General features: G+C 37.8%; 4 protein-coding genes across 4 annotated transcripts; all 4 read right to left on the bottom strand.

The window, feature by feature from the left end:
* Positions 1 to 888: 888 nt before the first annotated feature.
* On the bottom strand, positions 889 to 1668 carry LOC141687851 (uncharacterized). The gene is made up of 2 exons (XM_074492862.1): positions 1506 to 1668; positions 889 to 1385 (listed from the first exon to the last, which is right to left on the bottom strand). Exons 1-2 carry the CDS (start codon positions 1666 to 1668, stop codon positions 889 to 891), a joined length of 660 nt encoding a protein of 219 aa, XP_074348963.1.
* Positions 1669 to 14845: 13177 nt separating this feature from the next.
* LOC141687835 (uncharacterized) lies at positions 14846 to 15343 on the bottom strand. The gene has a single exon (XM_074492861.1). The coding sequence runs from the start codon at positions 15341 to 15343 to the stop codon at positions 14846 to 14848; it is 498 nt and encodes a 165-aa protein (XP_074348962.1).
* A 705-nt stretch (positions 15344 to 16048) lies between these two features.
* On the bottom strand, positions 16049 to 17112 carry LOC141687804 (uncharacterized). Its single transcript, XM_074492860.1, has 3 exons — positions 16952 to 17112; positions 16562 to 16775; positions 16049 to 16282 (listed from the first exon to the last, which is right to left on the bottom strand). The coding sequence occupies exons 1-3, from the start codon at positions 17110 to 17112 to the stop codon at positions 16049 to 16051; spliced, it is 609 nt and encodes a 202-aa protein (XP_074348961.1).
* A 48-nt stretch (positions 17113 to 17160) lies between these two features.
* LOC141687788 (uncharacterized) lies at positions 17161 to 18120 on the bottom strand. Its single transcript, XM_074492859.1, has one exon. It carries the CDS (start codon positions 18118 to 18120, stop codon positions 17161 to 17163), a length of 960 nt encoding a protein of 319 aa, XP_074348960.1.
* Between the last annotated feature and the right edge of the window lie 934 nt (positions 18121 to 19054).

Here is a 19054-nt window from a genome sequence, read left to right as displayed (position 1 = left end):
ATAGCAAATTCATATCATAAAACGCGGGGTCGAGATCCTGTTGTCCCAATAGTTACCTGTTATGGACCCCTCCGGGAAAGCCTCCGGGTATGTGACCGAGACTCCCCATATGCGGTCTCAGTCTAATTCCAGTCGTGGGGGTTCTGGTTCTAAGGGTAAGGCCCCTTTGAGTAGTCCCAGCCCCAAAGAAGCTCTTTACGGGAAGATCAGGGAACCGATTGCAGGGAGCAGCAACTCCTCCTCCGAGACTAGTTCGGATGAGGAAGAGGAGGAAGAAGGCCAGAGAGCGGGGAATGGTGAGGTAGAGGAAGGCTATTTTGATGAGTGATTGTTACGAACTTGTATGGCTTTGATTGCCGCATGTGGATATATTACCAGACTTTATTTATTCAGATTATATTGGCTTGTATTCTATTGGTCCTCGGGACTTGACTTATGATCCTTCGGGATCTGCATCTATGTATAAACTTGCATAAATAGATAATATCTCTGAGAAACGGGTTCAACCCTTACATAAGATGGTTTCATCGACCATACTCGTAAACTTAATACTAAGCACTAGGAACATATCATAAATTTCCTAAACATAATAAACCTTCAGGTTCGAGGCATGCCAAGTGCGGGGCACTTCGTCACCATTTAGGGTCTCCAACTTGTAGGATCCTCGTCCTAATGCCTTCCTGACCTTATAAGGCCCTTCCCAGTTACGGGCTAGCTTTCCTATCTCCCAAAATCATGATACCTCAATCTTCCTTAGAACCAATTCTCATTGCTGAAAGAACCTTTCTTTAACCCTTCTATTGTAATAGAAGGAGGCTCTTGATTGATGCTCTGCATTATAGGTGTTGGCCTCATCTCTGACCTCGTCAATGAGATCGAGAGCAAGCCTTATGCCTTCTTAGTTGGTCTTTGGTTCATAAGCTTCGACCCTGGGTGATCCATGGGTGATCTCGAGGGGTCGGCCTCGGCTCCGTAAGCCAGCATAAATGGGGTAGCTTCAATAGTCACCTTGCAGGTAGTGCAATATGCCCATAGTATAAGCAGCAACTCATCTGCCCAAGTGTTCCTTGAGCGCTCTACCCTTTTCTTAAGTCCGTCAAGGATGATTCTATTAACAACTTCCTCCTGCTCATTTGCTTGTGGGTATGCAACTGAGGTGAAGTGAAGCTCTATGTTGTTATCATCGTAATACTCTTTGAATTCTGTTTTATCAAATTGTCGCCCATTATCCATGACAATGATGTATGGGATCCCAAATCGGCATATCACATTCTCCCAGAAGAATTGGGTAATTTGTTTGATGGTTATCTTGGCTAGTTCCTTAGCCTCAATCCACTTTGTGAAGTAGTCTATAGCTACCACAATGAACTTCCTCTGTCCCGATACTACAGGAAATGGTCCACGTATATCCATTCCCCACATAACAAAAGAGATGGGTGTTCTGATAGATGTAAGCCTCTCTAGGGGTTGTCATACTATCTGGGCGTGCCTTTAGTACATGTTACATTTCTTCACATAAGCCTTTGCATCGGCTAGCATGGTAGGCCAGTAGAATCCCAATCGAGTTAACTTGTGAGTGAGGGCCCTTCCCCCCAAGTGTTGTCCACTAATCCCTTTATTGACTTCTTTAAGTGCCTCCTCTGCTTCAAGATGTCTCAAGCGCTTCATGTATGGAATAATAAAGGACCTTTTTTAGAGAAGGCCTTCAATCAATGAATATCTTAATGCTCTCACCAATAGCTTGCATGCCCCCTGGACATCATCAGGAATCCACCCAGTCTCTAGGTGGGTTTGTTAGGTCCCAATATGTTTGTAGAAGGGGGGGTTGAATACAAACTATACCGTTTAATCGAATAAAATGTGGAATAAAAAAGTGAAACAAAATTCAAGTTAAATAAAACTATTATTAAACTTGAAAGGTGTTACAACAACGGTATCGTTTACAAGGGATTAATCTCAAATAAATTATTCCAAATCTAGAATAAATTCAACATGAACTTTTTCTATTTTTGAAATAAAAAGATCAAATGCTTAAAGCAATTTGAGATTAAGTTCTAGGGATTTTGATCCGCTAGATATTTACACAACAACAAGATAATGATTTCTAGTGGTTTGAAGTTAACATTAATGACTAGAAATTAATAGGCTCTGAATGCAGTTGAGAGAGATGAAATGCTTCTGATATTTTCGTTCTTCAGGTTGTTGTTTTTCATTGAATGAGCTTCTGCTTCTGTCTTGTTATATTCAATCAACATAATGAATTGAACTAGCATGACTATCTGTGAGACAATCAATTGAGCTAGCAAGACAATTCCACCAGCCGGTAAGACTTTCGGTATGACAGTTAAATGAACTGGCATGACAATCCCAACAGCTAGTAAGACTTTCGGTAAGACAATCAAATGAACTGGCATACTTTCGGTATGACTATTGATTGTCATACCGATTGTCATACTAGTTCAAAAGATTGTCTTGCTGAATTAATATTGAATTTAAATTCAAAACTAATTCTGAAAAATTATAATATTAATTCAGAATTAATTAATCAATTAATTCAATTAATCAATAAATTAATCTTTGCAGATATAATTTATTTTCTTAATTAAATTATACGACTTAATTAATTAATAGAGAATTAATACTACTCTTGAACAACAACCATTCTTCTGAAAATCTTCTGATAATTATGAATCAATTCCACCACTTCAATGTTGACACTCAATGTACTGTCTGGTTCATGAGTGACTAACTTCCGTGACGTTTCTTCATGTCTTGACTTTAATAACTTGATTTTCTTCAGATTAAATCCCTGTAAATATTTGATACCCTGACGAGATCTCTGTCACTTGATTAAATCCACAGTATTGATTTATATCACCGAGGCTTGATCAATTTCTTGAACTTCTTCCAGTGAAGTAATTTCTAAAGCTATAGATGAACATTGATACTGAATCCTTTGACAGATGTTACTTGGAGAGATATCTTTGACTGTGGATCTACTATTTACTTATTACATTCTTATTTGAGTTGAGTTAAATCCTCGAATAAACAAATAGGCTATGACATATGCCTTTCAATCTCCCCTATTTGTTTGTTAGACAATAACAACAAATACCTAGAGGATAACTCAACTAAGAAATAAGAAAAAGATATTAATAGAAATGCAAAGTAAATAGCAGAAAAGTTCTGGATTATATTTAACATTTTCCAGATTCCAAAAGAAATTTACAAGTGAATACAAGATAGATGTTCCTCTAGTCTGAACATATGAATACATTGGTCTATCTTGATTCATAAAGCTCTAAGTATATTACATTAAGTTTTGAGCTATTCGAATTCAGTGATCTTGCCTTCCAACTTCACCTTCTTCCAATTTTTACAGCAATTCCTTGTCGAAGACACGATCCTTTTCTGTAGAGAGACCGCCTGGTTTGACTGGTTGAACCCTGACTGAACTTAGCTTATTCTTAAACTGATTATACCTTTTGATGTTCTTTTCACAGTAAGCTTGAATCAGATCAGCAGCTTGAGTTTTCAACATGGATGAGTATCCGACAGTTCTTAAGTGATGTTCCATCCAGACAAGATGCTTAGCAGAGTAGTCTTTAAGAGATTGTGCATCAAGATGGCAGATTTGAAGACAGTCAGACTTAAAGAATCTTACCTGATGAGGATTGTTGACCACTTAAGGACTAGCCCTGCTGGGAAACTCTTTGAGCCTTTCTCGAAGAACTTCATTCAATTCTGAGCTTCTTTTTACTTTGTTGAGTAGAACCCAAATCTCAGATTAAGAACGATTCTCAAACAAGTGAAGTGATACTTTAAAAGATCCTTCATTATGACAATATACAAAGATGCTCATTTCATTTAAAGATCTGTCAAAGGCAGCTGTGATCCTTGAGACTTCAGTCTTGATAGCATTCATGTACACATCATTATTTGGATTAGAGATTTCCAGCTTGTCAAGAAGGTGTAGAAACTGCCTATCATTGTTTGTGCTCAGCTGAGGCATATCAAGTACTCTTCTAGCTTCATCCCATTTTACACCAATCTTCAGATTTACATCTCTCCTCCTTTCTTCAGCTTTGATGTCATGAAGACGTTGCTTTTCAACTGTTTCTGTTCGTTGGATTTCCTTCCTCATGTCAATGATCTGAGATATCTTTTGAAGTTCAACTTCTTTTCTCTTCAACTCCGACTGCTCTTTCTGGAACTCTTTCTCAAAGACATGGTCCACTGATGCTTCCTCTTCCCAGTCTTTAAAATGACTTTCCTCTTCAGCTTCAAAGATACCAGCTTTATCTTCCATGACTGGTTCAGTGGTAACAGTTGGAACATTAAGAATGTCAAAGTCATCTTGTTCTCCACTATAGTATTCATCATCAGCCTTCCTTGTCCCTCCAACATCAGAATCTTGAACTTTTTCTTTTCCACTTATCCCCTATTTCTCCCCCTTAGTTGAGGAATCCTCTACAGCTTTACCTTGAGACCCCTCATGACCTCCATTTCCTCCAGAGCCCGAGCCTCCACCAGACGGCCCTTCAAAGAAAATCCTTTGCTCTTCATTAGGGCAGTGAGAATTTTTTATCATAAAATACAAGTGTTTCATCCCTTCATTGAGATGTTCCATGCCCTTTTCTATCTTCACAAATCTGGAAGAGTCCAGTGAATGATTCATTTCAACCAGGTCTTCAAGAGAAGTCATTCTTGTATGGAGAGAGTAGAATTTTGAAATATCTTCAGCTGATAAAGTTGAAGATGCCTGGATTGAGTTAAGCTTTAGTACAACAGTGGAATTCAAATCTGATATCTCAGTCCTGATGAGTGTCAGCTGATTATTGATAGAGGTGGAAGAAGAAGAACGTTCAACCACTTGTGATTTGAATGTTTGAGCCTCAGCCTGACTTTTAGCAAGTTGTTCTTTCAGATCAGCAATTTGAGCTAACAGATTTTCAGTGTTTGTGTCTGTGTGTGCGCTCACCTGAATATCTCTCCTGTTTGGTTCACTCAACTCACGTGCTTGTGTTTTTCTCAATATAAGTGCTCGTGAGGAGCCATCCTGTAGCTGGTCTTCTGTACCTACAATTGAAATCACCCTAGCCTCTTCAAGAGAGGTCAGTGGTGGTGCAATGGGAATTCGCGAGTCCCGATCCTCAGTCAAACCTATCTTTTCATATGAACTAGATGTCTGAATTGCTTCAGGGATAGATTGACCGAGTTGCCCTCCACTTTCTCCCGATAAATCTGCGAGTGAAGAATCCCGTGAGGGAGCCAGAGGTGTTGGATCTGGGAGGGGAGAAAATGACTCTATTAGAGGTGGCTGAGAGTCAGATTTTCCCTCTGAATTATGTGATTGCTCTTCTACCATAATTATGGCAGGCACTGTAACTGACTCAATGTGCACTCCTCTCTCTGTGTCCTGAGTATCATCTATTGGTCTATATGCTTCCATTGTGAGTAATGGAAGTGTGCTTGACTCAGTACAAGATGCCATGGCCCTATGGAGAATTTCAATAGATTCATCCTATTGAGGGAATGTCTCTAGTAACTGTTCACTGGCCATATCAAAGTCCATGTCCTGTTGGGAGGACACGGATGGGCTTTCAGATGCCTCAGTAAGTGTTTTTCTTTTCTTGGGAAGAGGCAGAGCTGAGGGTTCATTCACATCCAACAACATACTACTTCCTACTAACCTTCTCGGTAATATTTTAGACAGTGGGGGAGAGGTTGAGACATGTTGAGACTCTGTGTTTGGCTCTATGACCTGGGATTGAAGCTGCGGTTCTACAACTTCATGGCCAGCCCTATCAACCACTGGGGGTCTTTCAACAGAAGTAGGAATGGTGTGAGAGTGAGGAATTATTACCTGCAGTGGAAGAGCATCTGTTGTTTGAGCCTGGGTGGCTTGAACCACTGGAGGTTGAGCTTGCTGTTCATGACCGGGAAGATTGAAAATTGGTAAAGGAATGAAGGTGGCCATGAAAGCAGATACACGTACTGGAACTTGCATGAATTTGAAGGAAGTGTCTTGGCGTGTGTAGATCTTTTTGCTTACGGGAGGGGGTTCAGCTACTGATGAGTTAGCAAAAAGAGCCTTATGCTCAGGTATGAGAAGATGTTCTGCTATAAGCATGAGAAAGCGAGCGTAATAGCAAGAAACCCTACGATTTGTGGAATGATCACGCTTAGCTGAAATGCGACGTCTCAGAAGAATGGGTAAAAGTAATTTGCCAACATTGATCCTTTGATTGAAAACAACCGCAAGACCAATATACTGCAGAGTGGAAATGATGTTGTGAAAATTTGATTTAGTGCAGTTGGAAAACACTTTGGAAAGAGTATCAAAGAAAATGTCCCATTCAGAAACCAAATTGGATTTAGAAAGCTTAGTTAAATTAATCACCCCCTGATAGTTAATAGCAAGAAAAAAATTTAAAATGTCATCTTCAGAGGGTAAATTACAGAAATTGTCCATTGGAAAATTTAACGCTCGATTAATGACTGTTTCATCAACTACATACTGTGTGTTGACCACGGTGAATGAAAAAGAGTTAGAATCAGCGGCCACAGTAGAGGTTGTGCAAATCAGTCTAAGCAGATCGACATTTAATAGAATATTTGATTTAATAGCAGAGCTAACAATCGAATGGTAATTTAAAAATCTAATCCACGGCTTAAATTTTTCCACATTACACTTTTCTGGATTAAAATAACCAACATGATTATGCGAGACAATTTGGAAATTTTGAGCCATTTTAAAAAAAATTCAATAAAACACACAATTTCAGAATTTTAAGAATTAAATTAAGAGAAATTCGAATTAAAAATAATTAATAATCCGAATTAATTTAATTATATCCCAAAAAATTTTAAAAAAAGTATATCTAGTTGATTTATGTCCCACAAACACACTTAAAACAAAACAGATTTTATACGCACCCAATAACACAAAAAATTTTAAATCCTTGAAACAAAACGGGCAGCACTTCTGTATATATACACGCATATGTATATATCACAGAAATGGAGTTTTGTGAAGCTGAGTAAAAACTCGAGTGGAATGAAAACTAGTAACAATGGCGACTGTTGGATAATTGAAGATAGAGAGAAGACAAACAGCAGTTAAGAGAAGGAAGAAAAAGAGGAGGCTTTTCAAAATGATTTTAAAACTAAATACAAACGCAAAAACTATTAAGTAGGACAACTAGTATGACAATCGAGGATAGTCATACCGATTGTCTTCCCGATTGTCATACAAGGCAAAACAGAACAAAAAAATTTAAAAACAAAAACAATTAAAACAACAAAAAAAACAATTAAGTATAACTGGTATGACAATCCGGGATGGTCTTACCGATTGTCATACCGATAGTTATTCTAGTGCAAAAAAAATAAATATAGAAATATAAAATAAGTTTTATAACTGGCATGGCAATTGATTGTCTTACCGATTGTCATGCCAGTATAAAACTATACTGAATAATTTTAAACTAAGCACTGTTAAACTACAATGACTTTCAGCAAGACAATTGTAATAGTCTTGCCGATTGTCATTGTAGTTACAAGACAATTACAATTACAAAAACACAGAATTCAGAAAATAATTACAGAAAACTAAACTAAAGACTAATAAAACTGGCAGAAAATATTTACAAAATTAAAATATTTCATAGATAATTATATTTTCAGTCCAAAAATATATTTCTTTTGAATTTTAGCAAATAAAAATCATAGAAAAATATTTTTAGAGAAAATAAAATATTCTGAGATATAATAAAATTAACAAGTTGAATAAATAAATTAGATAAGATAATAACAATTTCGTAGAATTAAGCAAGAATTATGGTAAATATGATAAAATAAATTTGCAAATGAATTTTTCATTCATGAAAAATTCATTTGTAAATTCATTCAAGGAAGTTTAATCACTAAAGCTATTCAACATACCCAATTTACCAACTAATCTGGTAAATGTGGATTCATCAAGAGGTTTAGTGAAAATATATGCTATTTGTTCTTCTCTTGGAACAAAAAATAGTTCAACAGTACCATTCATGACGTGCTCTCTAATAAAATGATACCTGATGTCAATGTGCTTGGTCCTTGTGTGCTGTACAGGGTTGTTGGTGATGGCTATTGCACTTGTATTGTCACATAGAATAGGGATTTTGTTCAATGCAGATCCATAGTCCCGTAGCTGATTCCTAATCCACAAGATCTGAGCACAGCAGCTTCCAGCAGCAATATATTTAGCCTCTGCCGTTGAATTGGAAACTGTTTGCTGTTTCTTGTTGTACCATGAGACTACTCTGCTACCTAGGAATTGACAACTCCCTGAGGTGCTTTTCCTATCAACAACACTTCCTGCGTAATCTGAATCTATATATCCAATAAGGTTAAAACCAGATTCTTTAGGGTACCAAATACCTAGATTTGGTCTTCCCTTAAGATATCTCAAGATTCGTTTAACAGCAACGAGATGAATATCTCTAGAATCCGCTTGGAACCTTGTACATAAGCATGTAGCATACATAATATCTGGTCTACTTGTAGTAAGATAGAGTAACGAGCCAATCATACCTCTGTAACTTGTGACATCTACCTTAATGGAGTTTTCACATGGTCCAAGCTTGACAGCTGTAGATGACGGAGTCCTTGCTGATGCAGAATCCTCTAGATTGTACTTTTTGAGGAGTTCCTTGAGATACTTGGATTGACAAATAAATATTCCATCTAACCTTTGATTTACTTGTAATCCAAGAAAGAACTTCAGCTCTCCCATCATGCTCATTTCAAATTTTCTGTGCATTAACTTAGCAAATCTCTTACAGAGACTATCATTAGTAGACCCAAATATTATATCATCCACATAGACTTGGACTAATATAGTATCATTTTTATGCTTTTTGGAAAATAGAGTTTTGTCTATGACACCTCTAATAAAGCTATTTTCAATAAGAAATTCAGAGAGAGTGTCATACCATTTTCTTGGAGACTGTTTGAGACCATAGATAGCCTTGAAAAGAAAGTAGACAAAATCGAAATGATCGGGATCTTCAAAATCAGGAGGTTGCTCTACATACACCTCTTCATCCAGCTTTCCATTCAGAAAGGCACTCTTGACATCCATTTGATAAACTTTAAAGTTCGAGAATGCTGCGAATGCCAGAAATATCTTGATGGCCTCTAGTCTAGCTACTGGAGCATAGGTTTCATCATAATCAATGCCTTCAGCTTGAGAATACCCTTTAGCTACCAGTCTTGCTTTGTTTCTTGTAACCACACCATCTTCATCTAGTTTATTCCTGAATACCCACCGAGTACCAACAGCTTTCTTGTGTGTAGGTCTATGTACCAGTTTCCAGACTTGTTGATGTTCAAACTGATTGAGTTCATCTTGCATAGTAATCACCTAATCTGGACCAGTCAGTGCTTCTTCAATCTTCTTAGGTTCCATCTCAGAAAGAAATCCTGAGAACAGACATTCATTTTGAGTAGCACGTCTAGTTCTGACTCCAATATCTGGATCACCAATAATCAACTCAAAAGGATGAGCTTTATTCCAGACAATCTGTCTTGGAAGATTTGATCTTGATGATTCGCCTTGAAACACATTGGGATGTTGTGTCCTACTAGTTGATCCTTCAGCATCTCTGCCTGAGTTGTTGTCAGGTTGACTTGATGATTCTTTGTCAGTAGCATTGGTATCTCCATTGTTGCCAATGTTTCCATCACCATTACCTTGAGTATCATCATGATTAACAGGTTCTTCACCAGCAACAACCTCGGGTTCTTGATCATGTTCTGATTCTGAATCTGACATATCATCAAACTTTAGTTTCTCATAAGGATCTTCAGTTTGGATATTAGGGAGTTTAGTGTCATCAAATGTAACATTGACACTTTTAGTTACTTTGTGTTGATCAATGATATACACCCTGTATGATCTTCTTCCATATCCAACAAAAATACCCTCATATGCATTTGCCTCGAATTTACCACGACGACCATCTTCATCCTTGAGCACGAAGCATCTGGCACCAAATACATGAAAGTATTTGATAGAAGGTTTCTGTTCATTCATAATCTCATAAGGAGTCTTCATGAAGTCTTTGTTTATTAGAGTTCGATTCTGAGTATAACATGCAGTATTGACAGCTTCAGCCCCAAAGTACATTGGAAGACCTGATTCACTTAACATAGTTCTTGCAGCTTCAATCAATGTACAATTCTTCCTTTCTACCACTCCATTTTGCTGAGGGGTTCTAGGAGCTGAAAATTGTCTGGTAATTCCTTTGTCTGTACAAAATCCATTGAGAAGTGAATTCTTAAATTCTGTTCCATTATCTGACCTTATTGCTCTAACAGGGACATTAGAATCTAACTCGATCAACTTGATATGATCAATCACAACTTGTGGTGTTTCATCCTTAGAGTGAAGGAATAAAACCCACGTATACTTGGAATAGTCATCAACTATCACAAGACAGTAACACTTCTTTGACATCGAAAGAACATTAACTGGTCCAAATAAATCCATGTGCAACAATTGCAGAACACCAGTTATGGAGGATGTGTCAGTGCCTTTGTGACTTGTTTTCTTTGACTTTCCTTTCTGGCAAGCCTCACATAGTCCTTCTGAGGAGAATTCCAGCTGAGGCAGACCTCTGACCAATTCTCTTTTGACAAGAGAATTCATTGTTTTGAAATTGAGATGGGAAAGTCTCTTGTGCCATAGGCAACTCTCATCTGACGATGCCTTTGCATAGAAACAATTGACTTCAGGATTGCTTTCAGAGTTCATGTCAGCTACGAACAGATTTCCTTTCCGGATTCCCATCAAGGAGGGTTTTTCACTTTTCTTGTGCAGAATCTAACACTTCAGCTTGTCGAATAAAATATTGTAGCCATTGTCACAGAACTGACTAATGCTAAACAGATTGTGTTCAAGTCCTTGCACAACATACATATTTTCAATGATAACATTACCAGCTTGCAAACAGCCATATCCCTCAGTTAAACCTTTGTTGTTATCTCCAAAGGTAACCATCGGGCCAGCTTTTTCAACAATATTTGATAGCATGGCTCTATCTCCGGTCATATGTCTTGATGATTCGCTGTCAAGAATCCACACTACCGGTTCCACCTGTTTAATGCCCTGCAATACAAATGGATTAGACCTTCTTTGGAACCCAAACTTGGTTGGGTCCGGCATACTTGTAGAATTGGCCTTTATCAGGCAAAACAACATTCTTAACTTTTATGTTCTCAACTTTCTCAACGACTGGACATTTGACCTTGTAAACAGCCTTGACAAATTTTTGTTTAGGCTTAGGCACAAATGTCTCCTTTCTAGCTTTAGGAGGACTAGCAGTCTTAGACCTATTATGCTTCTTATTATTCACATGCTGACGAGGGGTAGTCTTATCACTAGAAACGTGCTTACCATTGAAATAAGTAACCATCAAATTAAAAGCACAAGACATCCAATTAGGAACACCGCATACTTTATGAGAGGAATTAGCAACAGGCAAATTATGCACGGTAGGCATGGCATTTTTGTTATCCAACTCAGGTGTGTCTGAGTTAGTCTTAGTTGCTTTCACAACTTTGACTGGAACTTTCGACACACTTGACTTGGAAACAACCTTCTCATTAGCAAGATCTTCAGCACGTATTTCTTCTTGAATAATAAAGGAGGTCTCATCAAATGGTTCAGCAATTGATTCTTTATAGAGGGGTTTATCAACACTCTTAAGCACATGTGGTACTTCCCTACCTTTATCACAAACATTAGGAGGGGAGTTTATGCCTAATTCTCCAATAGAAACATTGTAATCATAACCTACTCCAAATGTTTGATTAATAGCTTGTTTATTGTAGAACTCTTTAGCCTTAGAGCAAGAATTAAAGTAAGCTTTGATCTTAGTCTCAAGACCGGTGATCTTGTCTTGAGAATAGTTTCAAGTTGTCTATAACAGTCAACTCTATTCTCTAAAAAAGATACTTTTTCTTTTAATTTGTCTTGATTAATGTGCACAAGTCGTAATTCATTGACCTCTTTCTCAAGGTCTTTGATTTGTTGAGTTAACATTTCATTATCACGACGAGCACAATCTAAGGAGCCTCCTAGATGATAAACTAATTCAGCATCAGTAAATTTTACCTCTTTTCTTGACAATGAGGTGTTTGCATCACTAGCCATAAGAGCAAGATTCCCAACTTCTTCATCTTCACTGTCAGTATCATCCCATCTTCTTCCCTTTGTCAGGTAAGCCCTTTCAGATTTACTCTTCTGATTAGAGTCATAAGAGTTCTTTCTAACTTGCTTTGGCTTTCTGCATTCTGTGGCAAAGTGTCCCAACTCATTGCAGTTAAAGCATCGAATGATGCTTCGATCTACCATCCCTGTTTTGTATCCACTACTGCTGGTGTTAGAGGATGAAGATCCACCTTCCTGGAATCTGTTGTAGTTGGACTTGTACTTGAACTTGAGATTCCTCTTGAATCTGACATTGGAGAATCTCTTGACAATCAGGGCCATTGACTCATCTTCCAATTGCTCCAGTTCTTCCAAGGAGTAAAAATCATCTCCTGATTGATTTGTAGTAGGAGGATCAAATTCTTCTACTATCACATTTTTTTCAGCCTTGGAAGACTGTACCATTCTCTCTGACTGTTGAGATTGTTGTTGTTGATGTGGTTGTTGTTGTTGTTCTTCAGCTACTAGAGCAGTAGATGTGCTGACTACTCTTCCTTTCCCGTAGACTTCCTTCTGCTGAATCTGCTCCAACTCATAGGTTTTTAGCACACCATAGAGCCTTTCCAAAGAAATCTCATTCAGATCTCTCGCTTCTCTTATGGCAGTGATTCTATGTTCAAGATGAGTTGGCAGTGTTAAAAGGAACTTTTTGTTGACCTCCCTGATTGAATAATATTTTCCATTTATGTTCAGGTTGTTGATCAATGCATTGTACCTCTCAAACACTTCAGTAATTCCTTCTCCTGGATTGGATTTAAAATGTTCATACTCAGAGGTTAGGATCTCTAACTTGTTCTCCCGAACTTCCTATGTGCCTTCATTAATCACCTCAATAGTTTCCCAGATGTGTTTGGAATTTTAACAGTTCATCACATGTTTGTTCATCAAGGGATCAAGGGAATCAACTAAAATTAATTGAAGGCTAGCATCCAAGGAGGCTTCTTCTTTTTTAGCAGGAGAAAAATCCTCAGGATCCTTTACATAGGTTCTAGCTTTCGTAATTACAACATCATCTTCTATAACCTCTGGTTCAATAACCATCGGAATTTTTGGACCCTTCTTTAACATGTCCAGATATTTGGGATTTGCAACTTGTAAAAACAAGAGCATCTTCTTCTTCCACATAATATAATTTTCTTTATCGAATAGTAGAATTTTAACGATTCCAACTTTTTGTGTAGTCATTATGAATTTTTGAGTAAATAAAAATTCAAGGAGTGGAAGAATCACAAAAGTCTAGGATCTTGATTTATTCGTTAATCAGAAGGCTCTGATACCAATTGTTAGGTCCCAATATGTTTGTAGAAGGGGGTTGAATACAAACTATACCGTTTAATCGAATAAAATGCGGAATAAAAAAGTGAAACAAAATTCAAGTTAAACAAAATTATTATTAAACTTGAAAGGTTTTACAACAACGGTATCGTTTACAAGGGATTAATCTCAAATAAATTATTCCAAATCTAGAATAAATTTGACATGAACTTTTTCTATTTTTGAAATAAAAAGATCAAATGCTTAAAGCAATTTGAGATTAAGTTCCAGGGATTTTGATCCGCTAGATAATTACACAACAACAAGATAATGATTTCTAGTGGTTTGAATTTGACATTAATGACTAGAAATTAATAGGCTCTGAATGCAGTTGAGAGAGATGAAATGCTTCTGATATTTTCTTTCTTCAGGTTGTTGTTTTTCATTGAATGAGCTTCTGCTTCTATCTTGTTATATTCAATCAACAGAATGAATTGAACTAGCATGACTATCTGTGAGACAATCAATTGAGCTAGCAAGACAATTCCACCAGCCGGTAAGACTTTCGGTATGACAGTTAAATGAACTGGCATGACAATCCCAACAGCTAGTAAGACTTTCAGTAAGACAATTAAATGAACTGGCATGACTTTCGGTATGACTATTGATTGTCATACCGATTGTCATACTAGTTCAAAAGATTGTCTTGCTGAATTAATATTGAATTTAAATTCAAAATTAATTCTGAAAAATTATAATATTAATTCAGAATTAATTAATCAATTAATTCAATTAATCAATGAATTAATCTTTGCAAATATAATTTATTTTCTTAATTAAATTATATGACTTAATTAATTAATAGAGAATTAATACTACTCTTGAACATCAACCATTCTTCTGAAAATCTTCTGATAATTATGAATCAATTCCACCACTTCAATGTTGACACTCAATGTACTGTCTGGTTCATGAGTGACTAACTTCCGTGATGTTTCTTTATGTTTTGACTTTAATAACTTGATTTTCTTCAGATTAAATCCCTGTAAATATTTGATACCCTGACGAGATCTCTGTCACTTGATTAAATCCACAATATTGATTTATATCATTGAGGCTTGATCAATTTCTTGAACTTCTTCCAGTGAAGTAATTTCTAAAGCTGTAGATGAACATTGATACTGAATCCTTTGACAGATGTTACTTGGAGAGATCTCTTTGACTGCGGATCTACTATTTACTTATTGCATTCTTATTTGAGTTGAGTTAAATCCTCGAATAAACAAATAGGCTATGACATATGCCTTTCAGGGTTTTAATCGGGTCCATCTAATAACTTGCTACACCAACCGGTTCTATCAGATTAATGTCATGTATAGTAGAGGTCTTAAGGACCCGAAAGTAGATACTTCTCAGATAGTTCTCAATTTCGGATGAGAAAAACTGGGATAGGGCATCATCTATAGTGTTCTCCTCCCTCGGAACATGTTCCGCGTACCATTCATCAAATTGAGTCATTATTTCCTTCACGACTCTCAGGTACTTAACCATAGTATCTTCTTTGGCCTCAAATTCTCCATTAAATTGAGCAACTACAAGTCTTGAATCTCCACAGACCTTCAGATTTTCGTCCCTCGTGGCTCTAGCCAAGCCTAAGTCGGCTATTAATGTTTTGTATTCTGCTTCGTTATTCATAGTTTGGAAGTCCAACTTTAAAGCATACTCAATCATGAACCCATCAGGGCTTTGCAAGATTAGACCTACACCACAAGATTTTGTTTTGGACGCTCCATCAAAATGGAGAACCCAATACTCTTTCAGAGTCATTTCTTTATCCTTCTCTTTCTATCCTCCTTTTGGGGTCACTATCTTTTGCCCCTCGACTTCTTAGTCATTAATAGTACATTCGACCAAGAAGTCTGCTAAGACTTGAGCCTTGATGGCCATTTGAGGTTTGTACTTAATGTCAAATTCTCCTAACTCAATTTCCCACTTAAGAGCCTTCCACTGGCATTTGGACTATGAAGAATGTTCCTCAAGGGTTGGTACATCAGGACTTCGATTTTGTGAGCCTGTAAATACAGCCTCAACTTCCTCGAGGCTATAATGAGAGCAAGCGCAAACTTATCTGTGGTGGAGTAATTGAACTCTGCTCCATGGAGCACCTTGCTTACATAATATACAGGCTTCTGGAGTTTTTTTCCTTCCTTTATGAGGACTGCACTCACGTCTTTTTCAAATACCACTATGTACAAATAAAGGGTGTCCTCCGGACTTGGTTTGGACAGCAACGGGGCTTTCGTCATGTACTTCTTTAGTTGTTCAAAGGCCTCTTGGCTCTCAGCTGTCCATTCAGAATTCTTAACCTTCTTAAGGATTCTGAAACAGGGCAGACATTTATCTCCAGACTTGGAGATGAACCTCCCCAGAGTTGCGATTCTTCTTGTCAGCTTTTGGACGTCCTTGATGGAGCGTGGTGGCTCCATGTACAGGATGGAATTGATCTTGTCGTGGTTGAACTTTATTCCCCTCTTAGAGACCATGTGACCCAAAAAAAATTTCATACCCAACACCAAAAGCACACTTGGTGGGGTTTAACATCATCTTGTGGTGCCTGAGCACTTCAAATGCTTCTCCGATGCGACTAATATGATCGGCCTTGCTTAGGATTTTTACTAACATGTCATCAATATAGACCTCCATGATCTTCCCAGTTAGATGGATAAATATCTTATTTAACAACCTTTGGTAAGTATCTCCTGCATTCTTAAGTCCAAAAGCCATAACAAGATAACAAAAGACACCAAAGTCAGTTATAAAAGATACCTTGGGGGTGTCATCCTTATGCATTTTAATCTGATTGTAACCACTAAAGTCATCCATAACCACTGAAGTCATCCATAAAACTTGGCATCTCGTGTCCAGCAGTGGCGTCGATCAGGGTATCAATCCTTGATAGGGGTAGCAGTCCTTGTGACAAGAATCATTCAAGTCAGTAAAGTTAATGCACATCCTCCACTTCCCATTGGCCTTCTTAACCATTACGGGGTTGGCCAACCACTCAGGGAATTGCACTTCCTCAATGAATCCAGCTTCTAAGAGCTTTTTGACCTCGTGTTTAATGGCTTCCAGCCTATCAGGGGCATAGGTTCTCTTTTTCTGCTTCACAACCTTACGAGTAGGGTCAACATTCAACCTATGAGTTATAAGGTTCGGGTCAATCCCAGGAATATTAGCTATTATCCAAGCAAACACATCACTGTTCTTTTGTAGGAAATTTATCAATTAGCCCTTCAAGGGCTTGTCCAGAGATGCTCCAATATACGTGACCTTCTCCGGGTCTAAGGAGTTTAGGGGAATTGGGACCAAGTCCTCTGCTGGCTTCCCTCGAATTTCATCATTCTCACGGACATCCATGTCTTCTATGGGGAGGACCTGACCCCGGTTCCATCAGGCCTAAGTGCTGCAACATAGCAACTGCGGGCCATTTTCTGATCTCCTTTTGCCTCTCCAACACCGTTCCTAGTTAGGAACTTCAGTACCATATGGTAGGTTGAGAGCACGGCCTTAAACGCATGAATCCATGTTCTACCCATGATGGCATTGTAAGTAGAGGTTGTCTTAACAACTTAAAAGTTCAAGATCTATATGGCCTCTCTGGGCTCTTTCCTGATAGTTACGGGAAGTTGTATTGCTCCTCCGACTTTGCATTCTACGTGGTTAAACCCGTAGATGGGTGTGTTAGATAGAGTTGTTTGAGAATCATTGTAGCCCATCCTTATGAATGTGTCATGGAAAAGAATATCCATGGAAGCTTCATTATCCACTAGGACCCTCATAAGAGGACAAATTCCAATTACCGGAGTGACAACCAAAGGATCATCCTGAGTAAATTTCAAACCTTTAAGGTCCGGGTCACCAAATTCAAGCGTCATCTCTGACTTAGAATGCTTAGATGGTTCTCCAACCATGCTCATCACCTCTCGCGCATAAGCTTTTCGAGAGTTCCTTGTAGTCCCAGCTATTGTAGGACCTCCTGAGATCATATTGATTACTGGCCCTCGGGGATGTGGGTTACGATCTCTGTCATTACCCCTTCGATTGTCATCTCTTAAGTCATTATCTCTTTTTTGGCCTCGAGCCTCTTCACCCTTGGTGAAACGTCCGAATTTTCCCCTTCGGATCAAATACTCAATCTTATCCTTGAGTTGCCTATAATCATCAATATCATGACCAACATCTTTGTGGAACCTGCAGTATCGATTCTTGTCTCTTTTCTCGGGATCTCCCCTTAGTGACTTCGGCCATTTGAACTCTTTGTCCTTCTCAATTTCCATAATAATTTGGCTCCCTGGAGCATTCAACCTTGCATATTCAGTGAACCTCGGTTGTTGATTATTCTTAAAAGAGGAGGAGTCAGAGCTTTTGTTAATTCGAGGATACTTGTCCTTGGAATCGTACTCCTGATCCGTCTTTCGCTTCTTGTTTCCAGCGGGTTCATTACTCACAGCTGTCTTCTTCATACTTTCCTCCACCTTGATATACTTTCCAGCCCTATTCTGGAGCTGGAGCATGCTTTTAGGAGGGCATTTGGCCAGGGACATCTTAAAGAAATTGTCTCTAGTCCCTTGTTATAGGGCTATCATAGCTACCTTAAAGAAATTATCCGCTCGTGAATTGGGAGCTTAATCCTGTTTATCTTGTCTAGCTGTTGTTGTGAGATGAAAGAATAAAGCAAGGGTGAGCAACAAGCCCACCAGAATAACATGTATTAACAATATATGAGCATTCTCATAATACTCATGAAAGTCTTGATCAAGAAGAAATGAACAAAGTTTGATATCTTAACGCGACGAAGTCACAAAATATTTAGTATATATATATACATATATACTTTTCAAAATCTATGAAATCCTCTGACATGTATGATATACACAGAGTTCCATTTTATAACTGTATAAAAATATCGTTGCAAGGTGATCTCATATATCTAACCATATCACAACGTTTTTCGGAAAATCTTTGTCATGCATAAGATAATCATTAACTAGATATACGTTGAAAATATTAAGTTACAAGATACTCCAATATACTTATATCTTTTCCGAATACTACTCGAACTACCACCGTTCAAGCTATAATCAGTTTCAAAATTTCATCACATAGATGAGACTACAAGATAAGACTTGAATAGATTCAATCTTTGAAATATCATATAAAAAAATGAAGTTACGAGATACTTCATTGAGTCCTGTTATATATATACACCTATATATATATATATATCTCATACTTTCCTTGAAAACCTCTGTTATGAAAAGTATAAACAGAGTTATAATATCCAATAAATTTGAAAAGAAGAAAACCTTGGCATAAACCTGATATCTTTCTAATCAGGCAAAGATACCAATTAAGTAACCTTTTCTACTAGTAGATGGAAGAATCCCCCATCGGTCATCACCCTGGCCGCATTAGGACCTTGTGCTGGACCGCCACCCGGCCTCTTACGCGTTGATGGACTGCCACCCAGCCACTTAC

The sequence above is a fragment of the Apium graveolens genome, chromosome 2 (genome assembly GCF_009905375.1).
Source record: "Apium graveolens cultivar Ventura chromosome 2, ASM990537v1, whole genome shotgun sequence".
Lineage (NCBI taxonomy): Eukaryota > Viridiplantae > Streptophyta > Magnoliopsida > Apiales > Apiaceae > Apium > Apium graveolens.
This window is presented reverse-complemented; position numbering and strand designations above follow the sequence as displayed.